This window comes from Oncorhynchus kisutch, linkage group LG7 (assembly GCF_002021735.2).
Source record: "Oncorhynchus kisutch isolate 150728-3 linkage group LG7, Okis_V2, whole genome shotgun sequence".
NCBI lineage: Eukaryota > Metazoa > Chordata > Actinopteri > Salmoniformes > Salmonidae > Oncorhynchus > Oncorhynchus kisutch.
In genome coordinates, this window is record NC_034180.2 from 17,091,136 (window position 1) to 17,113,296 (window position 22,161).

At 42.4% G+C, this 22,161-nt stretch overlaps 1 protein-coding gene across 1 annotated transcript; it reads left to right on the top strand.

Annotated features, from left to right (window-relative positions):
- The first annotated feature begins 415 nt into the window (after positions 1–415).
- LOC109894237 (potassium channel subfamily K member 2) lies at positions 416–21,837 on the top strand. Its single transcript, XM_020487554.2, has 8 exons — positions 416–835; positions 3,870–4,089; positions 5,576–5,666; positions 8,767–8,884; positions 10,790–10,950; positions 12,113–12,299; positions 12,736–12,875; positions 20,138–21,837. Coding segments are annotated over exons 1-8 (1,242 nt in total). The 5' UTR covers positions 416–834; the 3' UTR covers positions 20,462–21,837.
- The last annotated feature ends 324 nt before the right edge of the window (positions 21,838–22,161 follow it).

Below are 22,161 nucleotides of genomic sequence, written 5' to 3' on the forward strand. Positions count from 1 at the left end.
CTGTTGGTGGATTGCACAAAAATGCTCCAGAAGAAGTGATCTAATTATGCACTAAACAGTACTTGAAACACCCAAATAATGTTTTCAATCCCTTCTGGTAGTACTCCCAGTCCCTGGCCAGGTGTTGCACAACACTTCATTAAGTGGTGTTACAACACACTGTGTCAGGTTTAAAAACATCTCAGGATGACGTGTTTCAATACTCAAGGAAAGTTAAGGTTTTGACTCCTTTGCGTTGGTGGCAGCTCAGATGCCATTCGTTTTGGTGTTACAAAGGACTTCATTTTAACAGTGCAGTAGCACAATGCTGTTGGTGTCCAACAGCACTTTCCTGAATTTGCTGGAAGCAATTTGACCCCACTATCAACCCAGAGAGCCCCATGCCTATCCCTTTCCTCCCCTCTCCTCTCCTCTCCTCTCCTACCTGTCCCCCTCTCTCCTCCTTTCCCCCTGTTGCCGCCTTTCGTCCCTTCCCACTGAGCACAGACGTCAATTCAACATCTATTTCACGTTGGTTAAAAGTAATTTCATGGAAATGACGTGGGAACAACGTTGATTCAACCAGTTTGTGCCCAGTGGGTCTTCTCTGTTTACTCTGTCCCAGGTCTCTTAATGCGAAAGTGAAACGACCGGTCAAACCGCGAGAGAGAGAAAGAGAGAGGGCTCGGCTCTGGTGCCATGTGGAAACGTCCGCCTGCACGGATCTGCCCGTGAGCACCGACGGGGCAAAGAAAGGGAATTGGAGAAAACGGTAAAAGGAGATATAACGTTCAACTAATCACGGAGAGAACGTCTGGTGAGAAGCGGAGAGCAGAGGGCATCGGCTAGCGAAGAAGTAAGTGGCTCGCGTTCAGGTCTTTTAATGTTTACCAGACTGGTGTGTGTGTATGTGCGCGCGTGTAAATTACGTGTACGTGCTTGTGTGAGAGAATAAAGACTGGGTGATGATCCAATCTCTTATAGAGAGAGGACCGGCAACTGGCCGGTGTAGACCGTATAGGCTATTGAATGAAAGTGCTGAACGATTGTAGCCTATTATTGTTCAATCTGATGATGCAGATTCCCCTCCGGACGACAGAACTGGCAGCTGGTTCACTGTGGTGAGACAAAGTTAGACCAGAGTTTAGTGAAAAGTAGTCACTGCACAAACTTACTGTTCCGTAGATAATACTATTAGTGATGATGTTTTGTTTGTAAAGTTCTGCAAATAATGTTTTGCACTTTTTGAGTTTTGTTGGGTTCTGGAGTTTTATGGTGGGATTGTGAGTTCCCTTGTGCATTTAGACAATTGGTATACAATTTTTACACATACCTAAAAAAGTCTAAAATGATTAGTAGTTCTGTCTTTCTTTCTGAATTGTACTCAAGCAGCACCGCCTTATCCCGTGCGTATGCCTAAGGACAGGTGGAGCGCACTGTTTACGGGCATATTTTATCCCCAGCCCTCAATCTGTGCAAACATGTATTAACTCGCTTATTCTGCACATTTAGAATATAATTTAAACAATAATAAGCATTGTCTGTATGTGGTTGAGATTGGATCGCCTGGATATGTCCTAGGTCAATGGGTTCCCTCTAGGAGGGTCCGGGGATGCACCCGGTGAGATTTTGAAGGGAAAATATTTCCAACATATTCCGGATCATTTGGTCAATGTATCCCAACCACAACTGAAATACCAATAATGTGTGTATTACTTTAAACTGTTGGTCTAAATAACAGTTCAGAAAGTAATTGAGCTTGGCAATTTGTTTATAGAACGACTGTGAGAAATTCAGTTCTCGGGTGCATTCAGTTCGATTGAACGCTTGCTACGTTGCGTAATGGCTTGTACTGAATTACACTTTTCCACAAAAAGTTATTCAACGTTCTTGAACAAACTTTGAGATAGCCTAAGTTTTCTCTGTTTGGTGTGTGTGACGGGTGTGGCTTGCAATGAGTGATGTATTTGAAGGGCAGGGGTGTATTTTGAAAGCACAATCCTACCGCTCCCTGTTTTTAAACTTGTTGTTCAGAATAGCACTGTTTCTGTTTAACTGAACGTTGTGTTGCGTTTTTTTTGTACTGAACGCAGCCCTGGTGACTTTTCTACTCCAAAATGAATGAAAATAAAATGATGGTGACCATTCAAATATAATTTTTCCCTCCAGAAATGAGCCTAACAACATATTGGTCCATATTATCAGGCTGGTGTGTTATTTAGCAATACGTATGATCACCTATAGCCCTAGTGATTCAGCGTAGTGGCTGCAAATAAATAGGCTGAATCATGCCCATCCCAAACTTTTTCAGTGATGGCCTCCTTTCATCATGGGGGGAACATCAAATTTATTTTGTAAATCAAATATAAAGATGGTTCTGGAACTATTCTTAGTGTGAATATTCGGTTGCATAAACATGATGAGTGCTTTCCCCCCCACAATGTTGGCCTTCACATTTGTTTTCTAAACATAAGTAAGGAGGATAGGTTGCTGCTGCTGGTCCGTCTGTGAGACAGGCTGGCTGCCACTGACTGGGGAGAGAAACAGGCTTGCTTGAGCCTACTGCCCGAGGTTCAGAGAAACAGCCCTTCTCTAGTTCTGTAGCCTACTAAAAAACAGTTGTTTCAAAGTTTATAATAGGTCCGTGCTATCCCCGGATCCTTGGGACATCCCTACCCATTGAAGTTTAAATGTAATTATCAAGGTAAGGTTAGGGTTAGGTAAGTAAGGCAAGGGCTATGGTTATGGTTAATGGTTGGGTAACGGTAAGGGTTAAGGTTAGGATTTAGGGTAGGGACATCCCAAGTATCCCGGATTGCGTTTATAATACTACCTAAATTGTCTTTGAAAATTGTGCCCAATATAACCTTTACCAATTATTACTAGTTTTTGCGCTCATCACTTCACAATAGAAACCTTTTTCATTAGAAAATTATCCTTTTCTATATCATTTTTATTTGTGCTAATGGATTTAGCATGTTAAATGTGACTGTACTTCTTTATTTGTTACAAGTTAGCTCCCAGGAGGAAGGGTTTGTTAAGAAGAGAGAGAAAGAGAGAAACTATTGCTCCATTCTTCTTGCAAGTCTTGCACAACTTTTTTTTACCCTTCACAAACCAAGGCGTCTGAGGACCGGGCCAAACCACGCACACACACACACACACACACACACACACACACACACACACACACACACACACACACACACACACACACACACACACACACACACACACACACACACACACACACACACACACACACACACACTGTCCACTACAGCAGCCTACAGCATCCTTATTCTCACAATAATCAACATTCAGCTGCTGCTTCTTTATGACTACTCTCACACACACACTCTCCTCTACCTGATTTGTTTTAAAACAGCCCTTTTCCTAATCCCACGTGGATACACGCATGCACACACACACACACACACACACACACACACAGACACATACTCCCAGTAAATGGGTGAAAGCAGCAGAATAGTAGATGTGTGTGTGTGTGATTTACGTTGCCACAGCAGTTTAAGAGCCCTGCTGCTCACCGACCATGTCTCACACAACATTATTTATTGATACATTTCTAACATTACCAACAAATGTGTTTTCATTCTGCTGTTAGATCTACTGTACACAGCACCAAAGCATAACATAAGGAAAATGCACACACAAAAATCACTCACCAGCCACATGGCTCTGCCCAATTTGTGCTCTCCCTTAAGGCATGTGTATGATGATGTGATATCAATGAGACTTAAAGTATGAACTATCTGAGTTTTTAACAGGAAATGAAAGAACATACTTTAAAAAATACACTATCAATGAACCAATCAACTAATAATCTCTGCTCCCTGACCTCCCACCACACCCCCAACCTCAAACAGTGGCAGCACCTAACCTACTGGATCCAAAATCCGCCACTCACAACAGCAAGCCCTGCCTTTCCTTCTCCGCCAAGTCAATCACGCTGAGCCCTAGAGAGGAGTGTCAGGCCATCGCCACGGTGATGAAGTGGAAGACGGTGTTGGCCATTTTCCTCCTGGTGGTTCTCTACCTGGTGGTGGGAGCTGCCGTGTTCAGGGCCCTGGAACAACCCCACGAGAGGTAGGGGAGACCGGGGTTGGTTGTCACACGTTTTACTCTCGTGTGTATTTTTCAGCACCAGTATATATTGGAAGACTCTTTTCAACAGTAATACAAAGACCAACGTGTTGGGTTGAAATAGGGACCCTTTTTATCCTCACATCTTATTTCAACATGGAGTTATAAGTCATTAAAACACATTCTGTCCACTTGTGACAACTAGCCCCATCGCAGGGTTGGTTGTCACACAGTATAGAGTTGGTTGTCACAATGTTTGTAGCTTATTCCTTTTGTAACAGAAAGTTAAGCAATATAGCAAACAGAGTCATAGAAATAGCCAAGCCTTTCTTTGGTAAAACAATATTGCTAACAAAATTCAGCATTATATACCGTGAGAGCAACATATGACATTTTGAGTAGATTTGTGTGTGTATGCGTGTGTTTGCACATGCCTGTGTACATGTGCGGGTGTGTGACTGAAAAATGTGTGTGTGAGGCAACAAACCCAGATAGCAAAGATACCTCTTCCCAACAGATGTATACATGATGCATCGGGAAGATTGCAGTTTAGACATCGTTAATTGGCAAGACGTCTCACAGATGTGGCCAGGCATCAACATTATATTCTGAAGTCTCTGCGAAGTCCTTCCAATGCGCAAACACTCTCCACACTACATACTCCCAACACATTTTGATAGGTCAGCCTAAGGTGTTCGTGTTTACTGAAGGGAGGTCTTTATAGCAACAGCAGAAAAGAGCATGGGATTTATTGTATACTGGCAGTGGCAATGTCCCCAAACAATATGGTTATAATGGAGTTGATTTTTACTTATTTATTTCACCTTTATTTAACTAGGCAAGTCAGTTAAGAAAAATGCTTATTTACAATGATGGCCTATCCCAGCCAAACCCTAACGACGCTGGGCAAGTTGTGTGCCGCCCTATGGGACTCTCAACCACGGCCGGTTGTGATACAGCCTGGAATCGAACCCGGGTCTGTAGTGACACCTCTAGCACTGAGATGAAGTCCCTTAGACCGCTGCGCCACTCAGGAGCCCAATATAGTGACAACTATCCCCAACCCCCTCATCCCCCAATGCTAATTAAGATGCTAGTTACCAAATGGATTGACCTACTGTAGCAACTCAGAAATAGGTTTGGAATCTAACTCTCCCTTTCCTGATTCCAACAAACATAATTCTTCATTTATACTCACGTAATTCAAACATTTCAAAAGTAAGTACCAAGAAAACACGTATTTTTACTTTCACCTATGAAAAACACTATATTTTGCCAAGCTAACATGAATTGACCAGGTGGCTGAGTTCTTTAAAATAATTCGTACTTTTTCATCTTAAAATTATTACATATGGCACACTCTAGATTGGGAGTAATACACACTGTGACAACTAACCTGTGAGATAACCAACCGTGGTCTCTCCTAGATCCCTCCCTTATCTCTTTCTCATCCTGTCTTCCTCCTCTCTCTCTTTCTCTTTCGCTCCAGTGCTCAGCGCCTGGCCATCCTGAATCAGAAACTAGAGTTCCTCTCCACACACACCTGTGTCAACCACAGCCATCTGGAGGAATTGGTCAAGGTACTATGTTTATTTGCGCATGTGCACATGGACGGACTCCCTTATCTCTTCAAAGCAGAGCTTTCTCCTCCCTCGCTTTCACCGCTTTCTCTGTACACCTTCTGCACTTTTGAGCAGACTTGTGTGTGCATGTGTGTGTGTATGTAGGATCATGTTTATAGCCAGAGTGACTCATTGAGAATGCATCTCTGCTGTCGATGCTGGTGTTGCGCCAGAAAACATCCCTCATAATGATCTCAGCATGAGATATGAACTACTGGTGATTTCATATAAATGCTAATATGGCAAAAAAAAATCTCTAGCTACCCAAAAAACTGTAACGATGTCTTTGAGAGACAGCAAGTGCTCATTGTGCAAATGTATTTATGTTTTAAATAAACATTGGAGATAAAATATAGTTTACATGTTGTCAACAATCTAACCCAACCCTTTCTGTTTTGCCCCATAGTTGCGCATGCATCGGTTTTATTGCTAAACGACCAACCAGTCTATAAAGCCAGTGAAACGTCAGAACACACACAGTAATGTGTTGGTTTTACTTTCTTATTCTGCTATTAAAAACCTCTTGTATAGATTGGTCTATTAATTAAAGAAGTAATAATCAGAAAACAATAATGAAGTCAAATGTGTGTGTGTGTGTGTGTATGTATGAATGGCCATGTCCGAAATCTGTCTTGCCTACTACTAACAAAACAACATGCTGTGTACTGAACATACTGCATACTATTGAGATGTTACGGTTTAATACAAATGTGTGCAGTAAATATCATTATACAATGAGTGGGTCTAACCTCGAATGCTGATTGGTTATAAGTGCATTCCAGCTGGTGTCTATTCCACAAGTTTCCACTGGCTAAATCTGTGACGTTAAATTGCCTATTTACTCTGTTCCATCTGACTGCCTCATCAGTCCAGGCAGGAAAGTTATAAACTTGATCTCCACTATAAAACGCATCTAGACATTATCTTGTATTTCTTTTTTAAACCTTGCTGTCTGTCTCGCCAACATTTGCAAGTGGGTACAAAACACATAATACACAAACATACAATCAAACAATCTCCGACAAGGACATGAGGGGTTAAACAGAGGGTTAAATACACAACATGTAATTGATAGGATTGGAACCAGGTGTGAAGGAAGACCATACAAAACCAATTAAAAATGAAAAATGGATCAGTGATGGCTCGAAGGTCGGTGACGTCGACCGACGAACACCGCCGGAACAAGGAAAGGACGAAGTCGTGACACGTGTTGTGTTGTGACGTGACTCGGAGGGAGGGAGGGAGAGAGAGAGAGAGAGGCAGAGAGGCAGGCAGGCAGCATTTCTCAGCCAGTCGAAATCATGAATTTATGGATATATACAAAGAGATGTCAAGTGAAAAGGGGTCAAATTAAATGGAGTGCAGCTAGTTTGCGATCTATCCAGCTTCATGTTTAAGTTATTGTGTTAGCTGTGTTGTTGGCTAGCTTCTCTGAACATCAGTGTCCTAACGAGTAAGCCTATTTTCTATGACAGGCGAAATCGTGCCACGTTAGCTCATTGTTATGGATGTATCGAAATAAATGTCACTAGAAAACAGCTTAAACAAATGCAACTACTGTTGTTATTCTGTCTGCACTGTTTGACGTGACTGTAAAATCGCCGTAGTTGGCGAGCTAGCAAGCAAGGGATAAGAACGTTGCAAGCCAGTATGACAATGGAACATTTAGATCATACAACTGGTTCATGTCCATAGATTTGTATTTTTTAAATGTAAACTTTGTTTAACTAGGCAAGTCAGTTAAGAACAAATTCTTATTTACAATGATGGCCTAAAGGCAAAAGGCTTCCTGCAGGGACGGGGCCTGGGATTAAAATAAATAAATACAATATAAACAGGACAAAACACACATCACAACAAGAGAGACAAAACAAATCTACACAAAGAGACAACAACATAGCAAGGCAGCAACACAACATAACAACAACATGGTAGCAATATAACATGGTACAAACATTATTGGGCACATTCAACAGCACAAAGGTCAAGAAGGTAGAGACAACAATACATCACACAAAGCAGCCACAAATGTCAGTAAGAGTGTCCATGATTGAGTCTTTGAAAGAAGAGACAGATAAAACTCCAGTTTGAGAGTTTGTTGCAGCTTGTTCCAGTTGCTAGCTGCAGCGAACTGAAAAGAGGAGCGACTCAGGGATGTGTGTGCTTTGGGGACCTTTAACAGGATTTGACTGGCAGAACAGATGTTGTATGTGGAGGATGAGGGCTGCAGTAGATATCTCAGATAGGAGGGAGTGAGGTCTAAGAGGGTTTTATAAATAAGCATCAACCAGTGGGTCTTGCGACGGGTATACAGAGATGACCAGTTTAGAGAGGATTATCGACTGCAGTGATGTGTCGTATAAGGAGCATTGGTGGCAAATCTGATGGCCGAATAGTAAAGAACGAATAGATGGCCAAATAGATACAGGAAAAAATACTAAACGACTGTGTCGCGTCTCGCAACCGAGCCAATAGAATGAACGACCAGCCGTAGCAACCCTAGATTTGTTTCGAGACAATATCTTGTGGAAGGATGAAATAGTATGAATTAATTAATCAAATAACATTTAGAATGAAAATGTCCATCATTATTTGAATATGTTGGTAACCCGTTGTGTAAAAGTGATAATGGCCTCCATACCGGTATTTGGAGGATATATTGGCACGGGTGTTGTTATATTGGCAAACCGTGCCAATATATCCTCCAAACACGGGCCTCTCGGGCATTATCACTTAAACATACTAGGCTCACCCATACTGAGAATGCATCATCTTATGCACAATGTCATTGTTACCCACCATTCATTCATTTTGGTACAGTGTGCCCCTCAGCTTATTACCAACTGTTGTCAAACAAACTTAGGTCTGATAAAATAATTCCCTTCTTCTCGCATGCAGCGAATTCTATTAGATTAAACCCGAAATGAGTATGACATCCGGGCATACTAAATTTTAGAAATTTCACAGTCTAAAAAACTTTACATTTTCACACCCAATCAACCTACTATTTAGAAGTACAGGTATTCGGACATGGCTTATGTGTGTGTCTCATCCACAGCAAGTGGTGTCAGCGATCCGTTCAGGGGTGAACCCAGCTGGGACTCTGACCAATCACAGCAGTCTCTGGGACCTAAGCTCCTCCTTCTTCTTCGCGGGGACCGTCATCACTACTATCGGTAAGGGTGTATGTGTGTGTGTGTGCTGCGTTTGTGTGTGTGTCTTGTGTGTGTAGTATGATGTGTACGAAATCTAATTTAACCTCTCAGTACAGTCAACATTACAATGTTAAACCACTCGAGTGTTGCTTTAGCAGTATGCTTAGGGTCATTATCCCGCTCGAAGGTGAACCTCTGTCCCAGTCTCAAATCTCTGGAAGACTGAAACAGGTTTCCCTCAAGAATTTCCGTGTATTTAGCACCATCGATCATTCCTTCAATTCTGACCAGTTTCAATGTCCCTGAAAAACATCCCCACAGCATGATGCTGCCACCACCATGCTTCACTGTGGGGATGGTGTTCTTGAGGTGATGAGAGGTGTTGGGTTTGTGGAGTGTATGGCGTAAAGTGGTCCTATGGACAGATACTCCAATCTCCACTGTGGAGATTTGCAGCTCCTTCAGTGTTATCTTTGGTCTCTTTGTTGCCTGTCTGATTAATGCCCTCCTTGCCTGGTCCATTCATTTTGTTGGGCGGCCCTCTCTTGGAAGGTTTATTGTGATGCCATATTCTTTCCATTTTTTAATAATGGATTTAATGGTGCTCCATGGGATGTTCAAAGTTTCTGATATTTTTTAAGAACCCAACCATGAGCTGTACTTCTACACAACTTTGCCCCTGACCTGCTTGGTGTAACGGCGTTCTTCGTTTGTTGAAAGAGAGTCGGACCGAAATGCAGCGTAGTGGTTACTCATGATATTAATTAAATAAACGATACATGAAATAACTATTAAATACAAAAACAACAAACGGAACGTGAAACTTATTACAGCCTATCTGGTGAACACTACACAGAGACAGGAACAATCACCCACGAAATACAAAGTGAAACTCAGGCTACCTAAATACGGTTCCCAATCAGAGGCAACGAGAATCACCTGACTCCAGATTGAGAACCGCCTCAGGCAGCCAAGCCTAACTAGACACACCCCTAAACATAGCAATCCCAAATCCTATAAAACCCCAATACGAAACCAAACACATGTCACACCCTGGCCTGACCAAAATATATAACGAAAACACAAAACACTATGACCAAGGCGTGACACTTGGAGAGCTCCTTGGTCTTCATGGTGCCGTTTCCTTGGTGGTACCCCTTGCTTAGTGGTGTTGCAGGCTATGGGGCCTTTCAGAACAGGTGTATATATACTGAGATCATGTGACAGATCATTTGACACATAGATTGTACACAGGTAGACTTTATTTAACAAATTATGTGACTTCTGGAGGTAAATGGTTGCACCAGATCTTATTTAGGGGCTACATAGCAAAGGGGGTGAATACATATGCACACACCACTTTTCCGTTTTTAATTTGAATGATTTCTTAAAGTTATTTTTTACATTTCACTTCACCAAATTTGACTATTTTGTGTGTGTCCATTACATGAAATCCAAATAACAATCCATTTAAATTACAGGTTGTAATGCAACAAAATAGGAAAAACGCCAAGGGGGATAAATACTTTTGCAAGGCACTGATTACTGGACATTAAAAATATTAATGCGAGTAGTCTGCTGACTGGCCAGCTCATCCTCTTCAGGAGGATGACATCATCCTCAATGAAGAATTAGCAAGCATTTCTGAAGCGGTCTGTTTGAGATACAAGTTTGAGGCGGGGTTTTTGAGATGTTTTTTCTCCAGTTTATGCTTTGGCCACAAATACAAGTATAGTCAACAATATTATTTGGGTATGAGTTAACAGAATATGAACTTTTTAAAGTTACTTTTTCACTGGACAGTTACTTTAAAACTGCAGCCTTTTCTCTCAGCGTCATAGCAAAATCTGTATAATTGCAGGAAATTAGCTTTAAAATGGAAAAGTGTTCTTTTTTTAAGAGGCCTTTTTTCTTCTGTCCCTCCAGGTTTTGGGAACATCTCCCCCCATACGGAGGGAGGGCGTATCTTCTGTATAATTTATGCCCTGCTGGGGATCCCTCTGTTTGGCTTCCTACTGGCTGGAGTAGGAGACCAATTGGGAACCATCTTTGGGAAGGCCACCGCCAGGGTCGAGAAGATGTTCGTGGTGAGTCCATGTAGAGGAGGTGTGTGTGTGTGTGTGTGTCCTTACATGTGTGAGGCCACTCTTAATTACTTCTTTATCCCAGAAGAGTAGAGGCCTGTCTGTCAGTCTATCCCAGATGAAGGTTGTGAATGTCTATTCATTACAGTTAATAACACCCTAGTGTATTGCCAGGAATAATTGGAAGAGAGGTCTAGTGCATTGAGAATACAGTAGCTATTCAATTCCTATGGTCCAATCTGCCCCTCATACCGTTCATCATGGCCACCTCCTAATCATCCCTAGATTTCAGTTGGCTAACCTGGCAACTCTTCCTCAAGTCGTTGCTGTATATAAGTGGTCTCAGTCAACTTACCAATGTGGTCTCAGTCAACTTACCAAGGTTATTATAGTAAAAAAAACACTTAACTAAAAGTAATCATAAAAAAAACATTTTGTAAACGGAAATAAAGTAATTTAAAAATCTGACTGAAACTATGAAAGCATAAACATTTTTTGGGGGGGGGGAATCTAATGGAGCTTTCAATGGAGTTTCCAAGCTTTTTTTCCAATGGGATTTTCGTGCTTCGGAATCTGGCAGGTCACATTGAGATTTACTTTATAATTTAAAAGTAGACTCAGCGAGATGATGTTGCCACAAGCATAGAGTCACATATAGTTTTGCGCATGTGCACGGGTGCGCTTCACACTACTACAAGGTGGTAGCTACGGCACCAAAACAGTGGAGAAGTTTCAACGCTCCTGGTTGTTGCAGAAATTGACCCAATACTACTGTTTACTTCATGCATCTACATCATCTCGCTGAGTCTACCTTTAAACCTGACCCATCACGTTATGCATTAGTGCCTCACAATGGCAAGAATTGACATTCACAAAAACACCAAACTTATACAGTACAACACATAGTTGTCTCCTAGCCTCCTCCGCATAGGCTTCTTTCTGTCCCTAACACTATAACTATAACTAAAACTGAAACTAAATAATAGAACAAACTAAACTTCAAACAAAATAAAAACTAGTGGATCTGAAAACTAACTGAAACTAAACAGAATTTCAGATAAACACAAAACTATAATATCCTTGCAATTTAGCTGGTGAAATTAGGGTTAAATACTGTTGATTAATAAAGATCTCTCTTTCCCTTTCTCCCGGCCTCCCGCTGTAGCAGTGGGATGTTAGTCAGACTAAGATCCGTGTCATCTCCACCGTTCTCTTCATCCTGTTCGGCTGTCTGCTCTTCGTGGCGCTGCCGGCGGCCATCTTTAAACACATTGAGGGCTGGAGCGCTCTGGAGTCCCTTTACTTTGTCGTTATCACCTTGACAACCATTGGTTTTGGGGACTTTGTCGCAGGTAAATCATCACGAAGATAGTCATTCAAGTCCTAACTTGAAATGTGTATGCTTAAGTACATGTACGCACGCACGCGCATACACACACTTTTTTAGTAAACCTTTATTTATACAGATTTGTTTCATGAAGATATGAATCTCTTTTAGAGACCAGTTAAAGGCTGCAGCAGTCAGCATACATGAAGTGAGCTACAGTGAGAAGGGAGAGACAGTATAGAAGGAATGATTTAACCGCAGCTATCAGTGAGAAAAGTGTCTTGTCTCTGTCACACTTTCTCCTTAAACTCAGGGAAGTGGGGACGGAGACAGAACAGAGATAGAATTTACTGCAAAGTCAGAACTAGACCAAGGACCTGGTTGGATGGAGAGATAAAGAGAGAAATGAAGGGGTTGTGTGTTTGTGTCTGTGTGTTACTGTGTGTGTGTGTCCTCTCCAGGTGGTTCAGAGATTGAGTATCTGGACTACTACAAGCCTGTGGTGTGGTTCTGGATCCTGGTGGGGCTGGCGTACTTCGCTGCTGTTCTCAGCATGATAGGAGACTGGTTCAGAGTCATCTCTAAGAAGACCAAAGAGGAGGTATCTCTCTCTCTCTCTCTCTCTCACACATACAAACACATCAATCAAGTGTATTTTAAAAAGCCCTTTTTAGATTCGCAGCTTTCAGAAAATGCTTTAAAGTTGCCCAGCCTAAAACCCCAAAGAGCAAGCAATGCAGATGCAACACAGAAAAGGATCTGAACCCGGGTCTCGGCCCCACGGGAGAAACCAACGTCTTGACCGTTAAACCAAGAGGAATTGTCCTATTCGGGAACGAGCTGACTCTGATTTTGAAGTCGCAGTCATGGCTACCTCATCACTGTCCCTAATTAAATCAACTACCTACAGTATATCCTCTGATAGACATTACTGTGAGACTCTCCAGTGACACTCTCCAGCTCAACAGAGTGTACAGTAACACATTATACAGAAAGAGAGAGAGAAAGAAAGAGGAGAGAGAGAAAGAGAATCCTTACTGCCCCCTCAGAGTTATCACGCTGACATCCTGCTATTTTACGCAGCGTCATCACTCCAAAAGTGACATCATGCTTCCGTCTATGATGGTCAGACATGTGTGTTTGTGTGTGTGTGTGTACATGGCTGTATGTTCGTGCATAGGGCTGTGGCAGTCACAACATTTTGTCAGCCGGTGATTGTCAAGCAAATAACTGTTGGTCTCACGGTAATTGACACTTAATTAACATAAAAACATTTAGCATCTCCTGGCTTCCACACATAGAATACAAGCCACTGATATAGACCTTTGGAACATCTATATTTTAAAAAGTCTAAATCCATGTAATATAGCCTTCACCTTCACAATAAATCCATTATTTATTTTAGACAGGACTAAAGAAGCATGAAATGAAGAAAATGTAGTCTATTTCAGAAGAACATAATCGCATATTCTGAGTTGTCCTTATGTTAGGTCCTGATCTGGCTATGCCTGTGGGCTACACTAGTTCATTTAGCAGACAGAATTTAGAATTCCGTGGTATTATTTATAGTATGAAGAATACAACTGAACAAAGCTGAATAAAATAGAAAGGATATTTTATCCAAATGATTTGAGGTAGTGCGCACATGTGGCTATTCGGTGTTGAGCGGTTAACAAATAAATAGGTATTCCTATATGCTTAATTTAGAGTTATTAATGTAACTTTAGTTGTTCTACAAATGTTGTGCTATATGTTTTGATATTTAATACATTGTAAGGCTGCATGATGCGACTCTGATGATGATTTGAAAAAAGTTGCTTGAAAGGCATGAGCTCTGTTTTTTTTTTTGCACAGGCTGCACACACTACATCAGTCACTCATTCACAATTTGACAAATACTTAATAATGTCTATAATTTCATGGTGGCATCCCCTGTGTGTGGCCGTAATGCACCCTAAAAAAATCCATGCCTTTTGCGGCCAGTGGCTGTTGTGCCCTTCCCCCTGAGTGCTGCGTTGTGCCCTTCCCCCTGAGTGCTGCGTTGTGCCCTTCCCCCTGAGTGCTGCGTTGTGCCCTTCCCCCTGAGTGCTGCGTTGTGCCCTTCCCCCTGAGTGCTGCGTTGTGCCCTTCCCCCTGAGTGCTGCGTTGTGCCCTTCCCCCTGAGTGCTGCGTTGTGCCCTTCCCCCTGAGTGCTGCGTTGTGCCCTTCCCCCTGAGTGCTGCGTTGTGCCCTTCCCCCTGAGTGCTGCGTTGTGCCCTTCCCCCTGAGTGCTGCGTTGTGCCCTTCCCCCTGAGTGCTGCGTTGTGCCCTTCCCCCTGAGTGCTGCGCGCTCTGAATCATCTCTCACTCACAAATCAAATCAAACTTTATTTGTCACATGCGCCGAATACAACAAGGGTAGACCTTCCCATGAAATGCTTACTTACAAGCCCTTAACCAACAGTGCAGTTCAAGAAGAGTTAAGAAAATATTTACCAGATAAACTAAAGTAAAAAATTATAAAATTAACACAATAACATAACAATGATGAGGCCATATACAGGGGGTACCAGTACCGAGTCAGTGTGCAGGGCTACAGGTTAGTTGAGGTAATTTGTACATGTAGGTATGGATGAAGTGACGATGCATAGATAATAAACAGCGAGTAGCAGCAGTGTACAAACAAATGGTGGGGGAGGGGTCAATGTAAATAGTCCGGTGGCCATTTGATTAATTGTTCAGCAGTCTTATGGCTTGGGGGTAGAAGCTGTTAAGGAGCCTTTAAGTCCTAGACTTGGCGCTCCGGTACCGCTTGCCATGCGGTAGCATAGAAAACAGTCTATGATTTGGGTGACTGGAATCTCTGACAATTTTATGGGTTTTTCTCTGACACCGCCTATTATATAGGTCCTGGATGGCAGGAAGATTGGCCCCAGTGTTGTACTGGGCCGTACGCATTACCCTCTGTAGCGCCTTACAGCCAGATGCAGAGCAGTTGCCATAACAGCAGATTCCGAGCAGTTGCAACTGGTCAGGATGCTCTCGATGGTGCAGCTGTAGAACTGTTTGAGGATCTGAGGACCATGCCAAATCTTTTCAGCTTTGGTCGTGCCCTCTTCATGACAGTCTTGGTGTGTTTGGACCATGATAGTTTGTTGGTGATGTGAACACCAAGGAACTTGGAACTCTCGACCCGCTCCACTACAGCCCGTCGATGTTAATGGGGGCCTGCTCGGCCCGCCTTTTCCTATAGTCCACGATCAGCTCCTTTGTCTTGCTCACATTGAGGGAGAGGTTGTTGTCCTAGCACCACACTGCCAGTTCTCTGACCTCCTCCCTATAGCCTGCCTCATCGTTGTTGGTGATCAGGCCTACCACTGTTGTGTCAACAGCAAACTTAATGAGGAGTCGTGTTTGGCCTTGCAGTCGTGGGTGAACAGGGAGTACAGGAGGGGACTAAGTACACACTCCTGAGGGGCCCAAGTGTTGAGGATCAGCGTGGCAGATGTGTTGTTGCCTACCCTTACCACCTGGGGGTTCATTGACTACCACCTGTAGTCAATGAACAGCATTCTCACATTCCTTTTGTCATGTTCCTTTTGTCCAGTTGGGAAAGGGCAGTGTGGAGTGCGTTTGAAATTGTGTCATCTGTGGATCTGTTGGGGCGGTATGTGAATTGGAGTGGGTCTAGGGTATCAGGGAGGATGCTGTTGATGTGAGCCATGACCAGCCTTTCAAAACACCATGGCTACCGACGTGAGTGCTACTGGGGGGTAATCATTTAGGCAGGTTACCTTTGCTTCCTTGGACACAGGGACTATGGTGGTCTGCTTGAAACACGTATGTTTGACAGACTCGGTCAGGGAGAGGATGAAAATGTCAGTGAAGACACTTGCCAGTTGGTCCACGCATGCTTTGAGTAAACGTCCTGGTAATCCGTCTGGCCCAGCGGCTTTATGAATGTTGACTTGTTTAAAGGTCTTGCTCACACCGGCTACTGAGAGCTTTATGACATGGTCATCCAGATCAGCTCTCGTGCATGCTTCTGTGTTGCTTGCCTCGAAGTGAGCATAAAAGGCATTTAGCTCGTCTGGTAGACTCGCGTCACTGGGCAGCTCGTGTCTGGGTTTCCCTTTGTAGTCTGTAATAGTTTTCAATTCCTGCCACATTTGTCGAGCATCAGAGCCGGTGTAGTAGGATTCAATCTTAATATTTGATTTGCTTGTTTGATGGTTCGTCTGAGGGTGTAGCGGGATTTATTATAAGCGTCCGGATTAGTGTCCCGCTCCTTGAAAGCGGCAGCTCTAGCCTTTAGCTCGATGCGGATGTTGCCTGTAATTCATGGCTTCTGGTCGGATATGTATGTACGGTCACTGAGGGGACGACTTCGTCAATGCACTTATTGAAGAGGCCGATGACTGAGGTGGTATACTCCTCAATGCCATTGGATTTATCCTGGAACATATTCCAGTCTGTGCTAGCAAAACAGTCCTGTAACATAGCATCCGCGTCATCTGACCACTTTCGTATTGAGTGAGTCACTGGTACTTCCTGCTTTCGATTTTGCTTGTAAGCAGGAATCAGGAAGATAGAATTATGGTCAGATTTGCCAAATGGAGGGCGGGGCAGAGCTTTGTATGCATCTCTGTGTGTGGAGTAAAGGTGGTCTAGAGTTTTTCTTCCTCCGGTTGCACATATGACATGATGGTAAAAATTTGGTAAAACTGATTTAAGTTTGCCTGCATTAAAGTCCCCGGCCACTACGAGCGCCGATTCTGGATGAGCTTTTTCTTGTTTGCTTATGGCCTCATAGAGTTGGTTGAGTGCTGTCTTAGTGGTGGTTAGCCTAGTGGTTAGAGAGTTGGACTAGCAACCGGAAGGTTTCAAGTTCAAACCCCTGAGCTGACAAAGTACAAATCTGTCGTTCTGCCCCTGAACAGGCCACTGTTCCTAGGCCGTCATTGAAAATAAGAATTTGTTCTTAACTGACTTGCCTAGTTAAATAAAGGTCAAATAAAATAGTGCCAGCATCGGTCTGTGGTGATAAATAGAAGGCTATGAATAATATAGATGAGAACTCTCTTGGTAGATATTATGGTGTACAGTTTATCATAAAGTACGCAACCTCAAGCGATTAATACCTCGAGACTTCTTTAATATTAGACATCGCTCACCAGCTGTTTTGACCAATAGACATACACCCCCACCCCTTGTCTTATCAGACGTAGCTTCTTCTCTGTTCTGCCGGTACATGGAAAATTCCGCCAGCTCTACATTATCTGTGTCGCCGTTCATCTACAACTTGGTGAAACATAAGATAGTACAGTTTTAATGTCCCGTTGGTAGGATAATCGTAATCATAGGTCATCAATTTTATTTTCCAATGATTGCATGTTAGCCAGTAGAATTGACGGCAGTGGGAGTTTAATCATTCGCCTACGGATTCTCAGAATGCAGCCCGACCTGCACTCCCTTTTCCTCTTTCCTCGTCTTTTCTTCACGCAAATGACAGGGATTTGGGCCTGTTCCTGGGAAAGCAGTAAATCCCTCTCGTAAAACTCATTAAAGGAAAAATCTTCTTCCAGTTCGAGGTGAGTACTCGCTGTTCTGATGTCCGGAAGTTATTTTTGGTCATAAGAGACAGTAGCAGCAACTTTCTGTACAAAATAAGTTAAAAACGAAGTTACAAACAACGCAAAAAACTAACAAAATAGCACAATTGGTTAGGAGCATGTAAAACGTAAGCCATCCTCTTCTGCGCAATAGTACACATTATGCTCCATCACGTGATCGGGTCTTTCTCACAGGCTACAAGTGAAGACATACACATAGGGGATGCAACTGGGTGCTCCCTTATCCAATTCCGTGGTGCATATTGAAGATATTGAAAGAACTATCCACATTTACTTTTCATCAGCCAACAAGATGAGTAGGCCTAATGAACAGCAAAATCATTAGCCTATGTCAATCTAATATCCCGCATAGTGCAAAGTCAACCTATTTTATTCTGTGCGAGAAATAAATATTCCAAACATAGTCTGGGACAGTTGTGGGATGCGATAGTTCCCTAATTAATACAACCACTAGCATCAAAAAACGTTTTTAAGCAATGTGGCTGACGAAACAGATCAGAACGTTTAGCTTAAAATGTTGATAAACTGTGAGGCTATTTCTTCCACAGCAATGCACTCATGGTAGTAGGCTATAAGCCCAAATGTTCCATTAGCAGGAAAACACCATTATCAAAAGTGACAGCAAATGCGATTTTGCATGTAATGCTTTTATTATAAAGGTAAATTTTTATGGTGATAATTATCTTCCCCAAACATGAAACTCACATGCTGCTTATGTATGCCAGTTAGGGTCTACACCCCTTGTAAAGCAGATTAATGTGCTTAATTTTAAGAAGTTCTTTGGCCACTTTAGTTGTGATACAAACCTTATCAAAACATATAAGCCTATGGGCTAGCCTACATGAGGTGTGCGACTATGATTCGATCGGTAATATTGTTACCGATCAGACTATTCTTGATTTAATATTGTCTTTACATATACTAAATAATATATGTGTGAAATTTGTTTTGATTTCAAATGGACCATTATCATGCACCAAAACAGGGGCTGCAGGAAAAAAATACATGTCATCTATTCACTTAAATAGTTAATGGAGGAAGCTTTTCCTGTGGTTTATTTTCTTGCCAGCCAGGTAGGTTATACTCCTGTTGTAAAATATAAGCAATGTGCTTAATATTAGGAAAGTTGAGAAAAATATATAGTAGGCCCAGTCTATAGAAAGCTGATGGGATCCTCTTTTTAGTAGAGGCCATCATTCTGTTTCCTCGTGCAATTGCATAGCCTATAGAAATGTTGCGCAACATTAGCTCATGGGCTCTCATGAAGTGATGGATTTGATTTTCGATCACATTTGCATTGATGTCAGAGTGATTAGAGGGACAATAGAGTGCTGAGTACCAGGCAGTTAGCACGTTTGGTAGGCTACTAATGACCAGGAGCAGCATCAGAGCTTGGAGAAGCCTAATTACCGTGACTAAATGGTCACGTGGAATTTGACTGCGTTCATGACTTGTGACCGCTGGTGTGACAGTAATACCGTCATCCCAACAGCCCTATTTGTGCATGTGTGTGTGTGCATGGTACCAGTAATGACACACAACAGTAATGAAACAGGTGATATTCCTCGGTCTATCACAAAGGAACTCTATTTAATGTGTTTGTTCCAGACTTTGGTAGCTACCACCCAAACCCACACATTTTGTCAGAGCTCTGACCTGTCAGAGCTCCGACCCTCTGCAGACTTCTCTCCCCTGGCTTACCTCTTTCTTTTGATGAGAATGTTTTCCAATTCAATACAACGTTCCTAAATCAAATCAACTACCTATATCCTCTGATGAACATTACTGTGAGACTTTCCAGTGACACTCTCCAACCAGTATACAGAGAGTGAGAGTGACAGAGAGAGAAAGAGAGAGAGTGTGTGTCTATGTATGTGTATATGTGTGTAGAATAGAATAACTTGCATTTGTCAGAGCTCGAACCTTCTGCACTTACACAGCTCTCTTTTTCAAGTCTTGTTCGCCCAGAGCATCTTTATATCAATACTTTATCATCCCAATAACTCTCTGTTTGACAACCTCTAAACCACTAAAGATATCACACATGTTGATAATGCCATGGTGTGTGTGGCCAGGCTGCTGTAATTGAACACACATGTAATTGAGGTGACTTCCAGGATACGTCGAGAACAGCAGTCTTTCACAGAATCTCTCCCTCCCCCTCGTCTCTCTCTCCCTCTCTTCTCCCCCCTCTACCTCACCTGTCTCCCTCCTCTCCTCCTCTCTCCATCCTCTTTCTTTCTGTCTCTAGGTAGGGGAGATCAGGGCTCACGCAGCAGAGTGGACGGCTAATGTCTCGGCAGAGTTCAAGGAGACCAGACGTCGCCTCAGTGTCGAGGTCTACGACAAGTTCCAGCGGGCCGCATCAATCAAACGCAAACTGTCGACCGATCTGGGCTTAAACTCCACCCCCGAGCTTACCCCACCCAAGAGGATACTGCCCGTCAACTTCACAGATGAACGGGAGAGGGAGCCGGTGTTCCCGTATATGACCAAAAATGGAAGTATTTTTCAGAATGGACTAGGGGGAGAGCCTAGGAGAGGTGACGTGGCTATTATAGAATACCTCAAGTAGAGGTCACAAACGTTCACCTCTGACCCCTGACCCAGCTTCAGCACAAGCCACACCCACCTGGTTACAACAAGAAATGGCAGCCATCTTTCAGCACAGGGTGTATGACATCATTTATCAACAGCTGCCCCGATGACAGTCTATATGACTACATGACTATGATTATGAAGCGGTTTGATTATTAACTACAACAGAATCACAACATGAATTATGAACTAGGAACATATCTTTATGGATCTGAATGGAAGAGTTACATTCGGGGAGTACATTTAAGGTCAGGGCAAATCTGAATTGACATCCTAACCCTAGTGCACTACCTTTGGCCACAACCTCACTGGGTCAAAAGAATAGGGTGTCATTTCAGACATATGTATCCTATTTATTACGTTGCCAATGTATGAGGAATATTAATGAGGATGTCTATATGCCTTTAATCAGAGAATGTGTGGGTGTGCATATGTGTGAATGGGTTCTATGGGGTTCTAAGAGTGAACCTTTCCCCTGACTGTTAATCAGAACCGGACCTCTTAGCTTTCTTTCTACTGAAGGAATCACAGCAGTGTCTTAGTCTTTTTCTACCAACAGACTGTACATGCATGTGAATTAACAGTGTTTTCTCTTTCTCTTTTATCACTCTCTCTCTTGTCGTTTTAAACAGCGAGACAGTTTGTCATTTAGAGTACGTGACTGTAGTCCTCTGGGCCGCTGGGAGTGTGGAGCAGCAAATGGAGGCTCCACTATGACTGTTTCAGGGCAGACATTTTAAGGCCAGACACCACAGACTGAAATGACAGTTTTGCAGCTACCTATACATCTTTAGATTTGTTTGGTATTTTGGTCAATTAATATTAGTATTTTCAAAAAGTAAACATACAAATGTCAAAATCTTTATGAAAATTGACATTTTCTTTAGTTTATCATACTACAGTCAAAAATGATTTTAACCACTTTAAAATGGACATACATCCATAATTTCAAAGCTCACTACATTGAATTACACATAATTTAAAAGCCCATTTCATAAAGAATATAACAAACTTTACCATATGTAGTAACTTACTTTGAAGAGATGGTGATTGGGTCCTAATAGGTGTTTTGCGTTTGGTAGTCTAAATTCAGTGTATTTATCTTTAACAGCCACTTCCAGAAAGTCAGACTCTTTCCACACCCCAACTCATTTTCCTCATCTTCAGAAGCATCTACGTTCACCAAATTATGTATGGTTTATCCATGGACATATTCTCAGATATCTATACAGGGGCGTAGGCATGGGTGGGCCTGGGAGGGCACATCCAAATATTTGCAGACCCACCCACCAACAAATTTCTGTACAATGTTACGTACTTTAGCATTTTACACATAGAAAGATGTAAAAAAAATAAAAAAAAACGTATTTATCCACAATCTGCTCAGAGTAAGTCTGTCCTGAAGTGGCTTAACAAAATAAAATATTTAGGCTGACTTAATCCAGTGTCCCGAAAAATGGATTTGCGGCATAGGAAAATAGGTGCATATTTAATGATATTGCCTCATTTGCACATTTTAGTATTATGTATAAGAAAAGGTGCAATACAAAAAAAGTGTTATAGTTGACATTGGTGCCAGTTTTTTGCGATGTCAAAATGGAGTCCTACTACATATGGGGGGTGGGGAGGACATATCGTCACAGATGTTGAATACATTTCTTCTAAACTATTTGGTCT

Bases quoted from the DNA above. Each gene is read 5' to 3' on its own strand.
- LOC109894237 (XM_020487554.2), top strand. The intron at 10,951-12,112 runs GTGAGTCCATGT...CTCCCGCTGTAG, and splicing joins GGGTCGAGAAGATGTTCGTG to CAGTGGGATGTTAGTCAGAC. The intron at 12,300-12,735 runs GTAAATCATCAC...TGTCCTCTCCAG, and splicing joins TTTTGGGGACTTTGTCGCAG to GTGGTTCAGAGATTGAGTAT.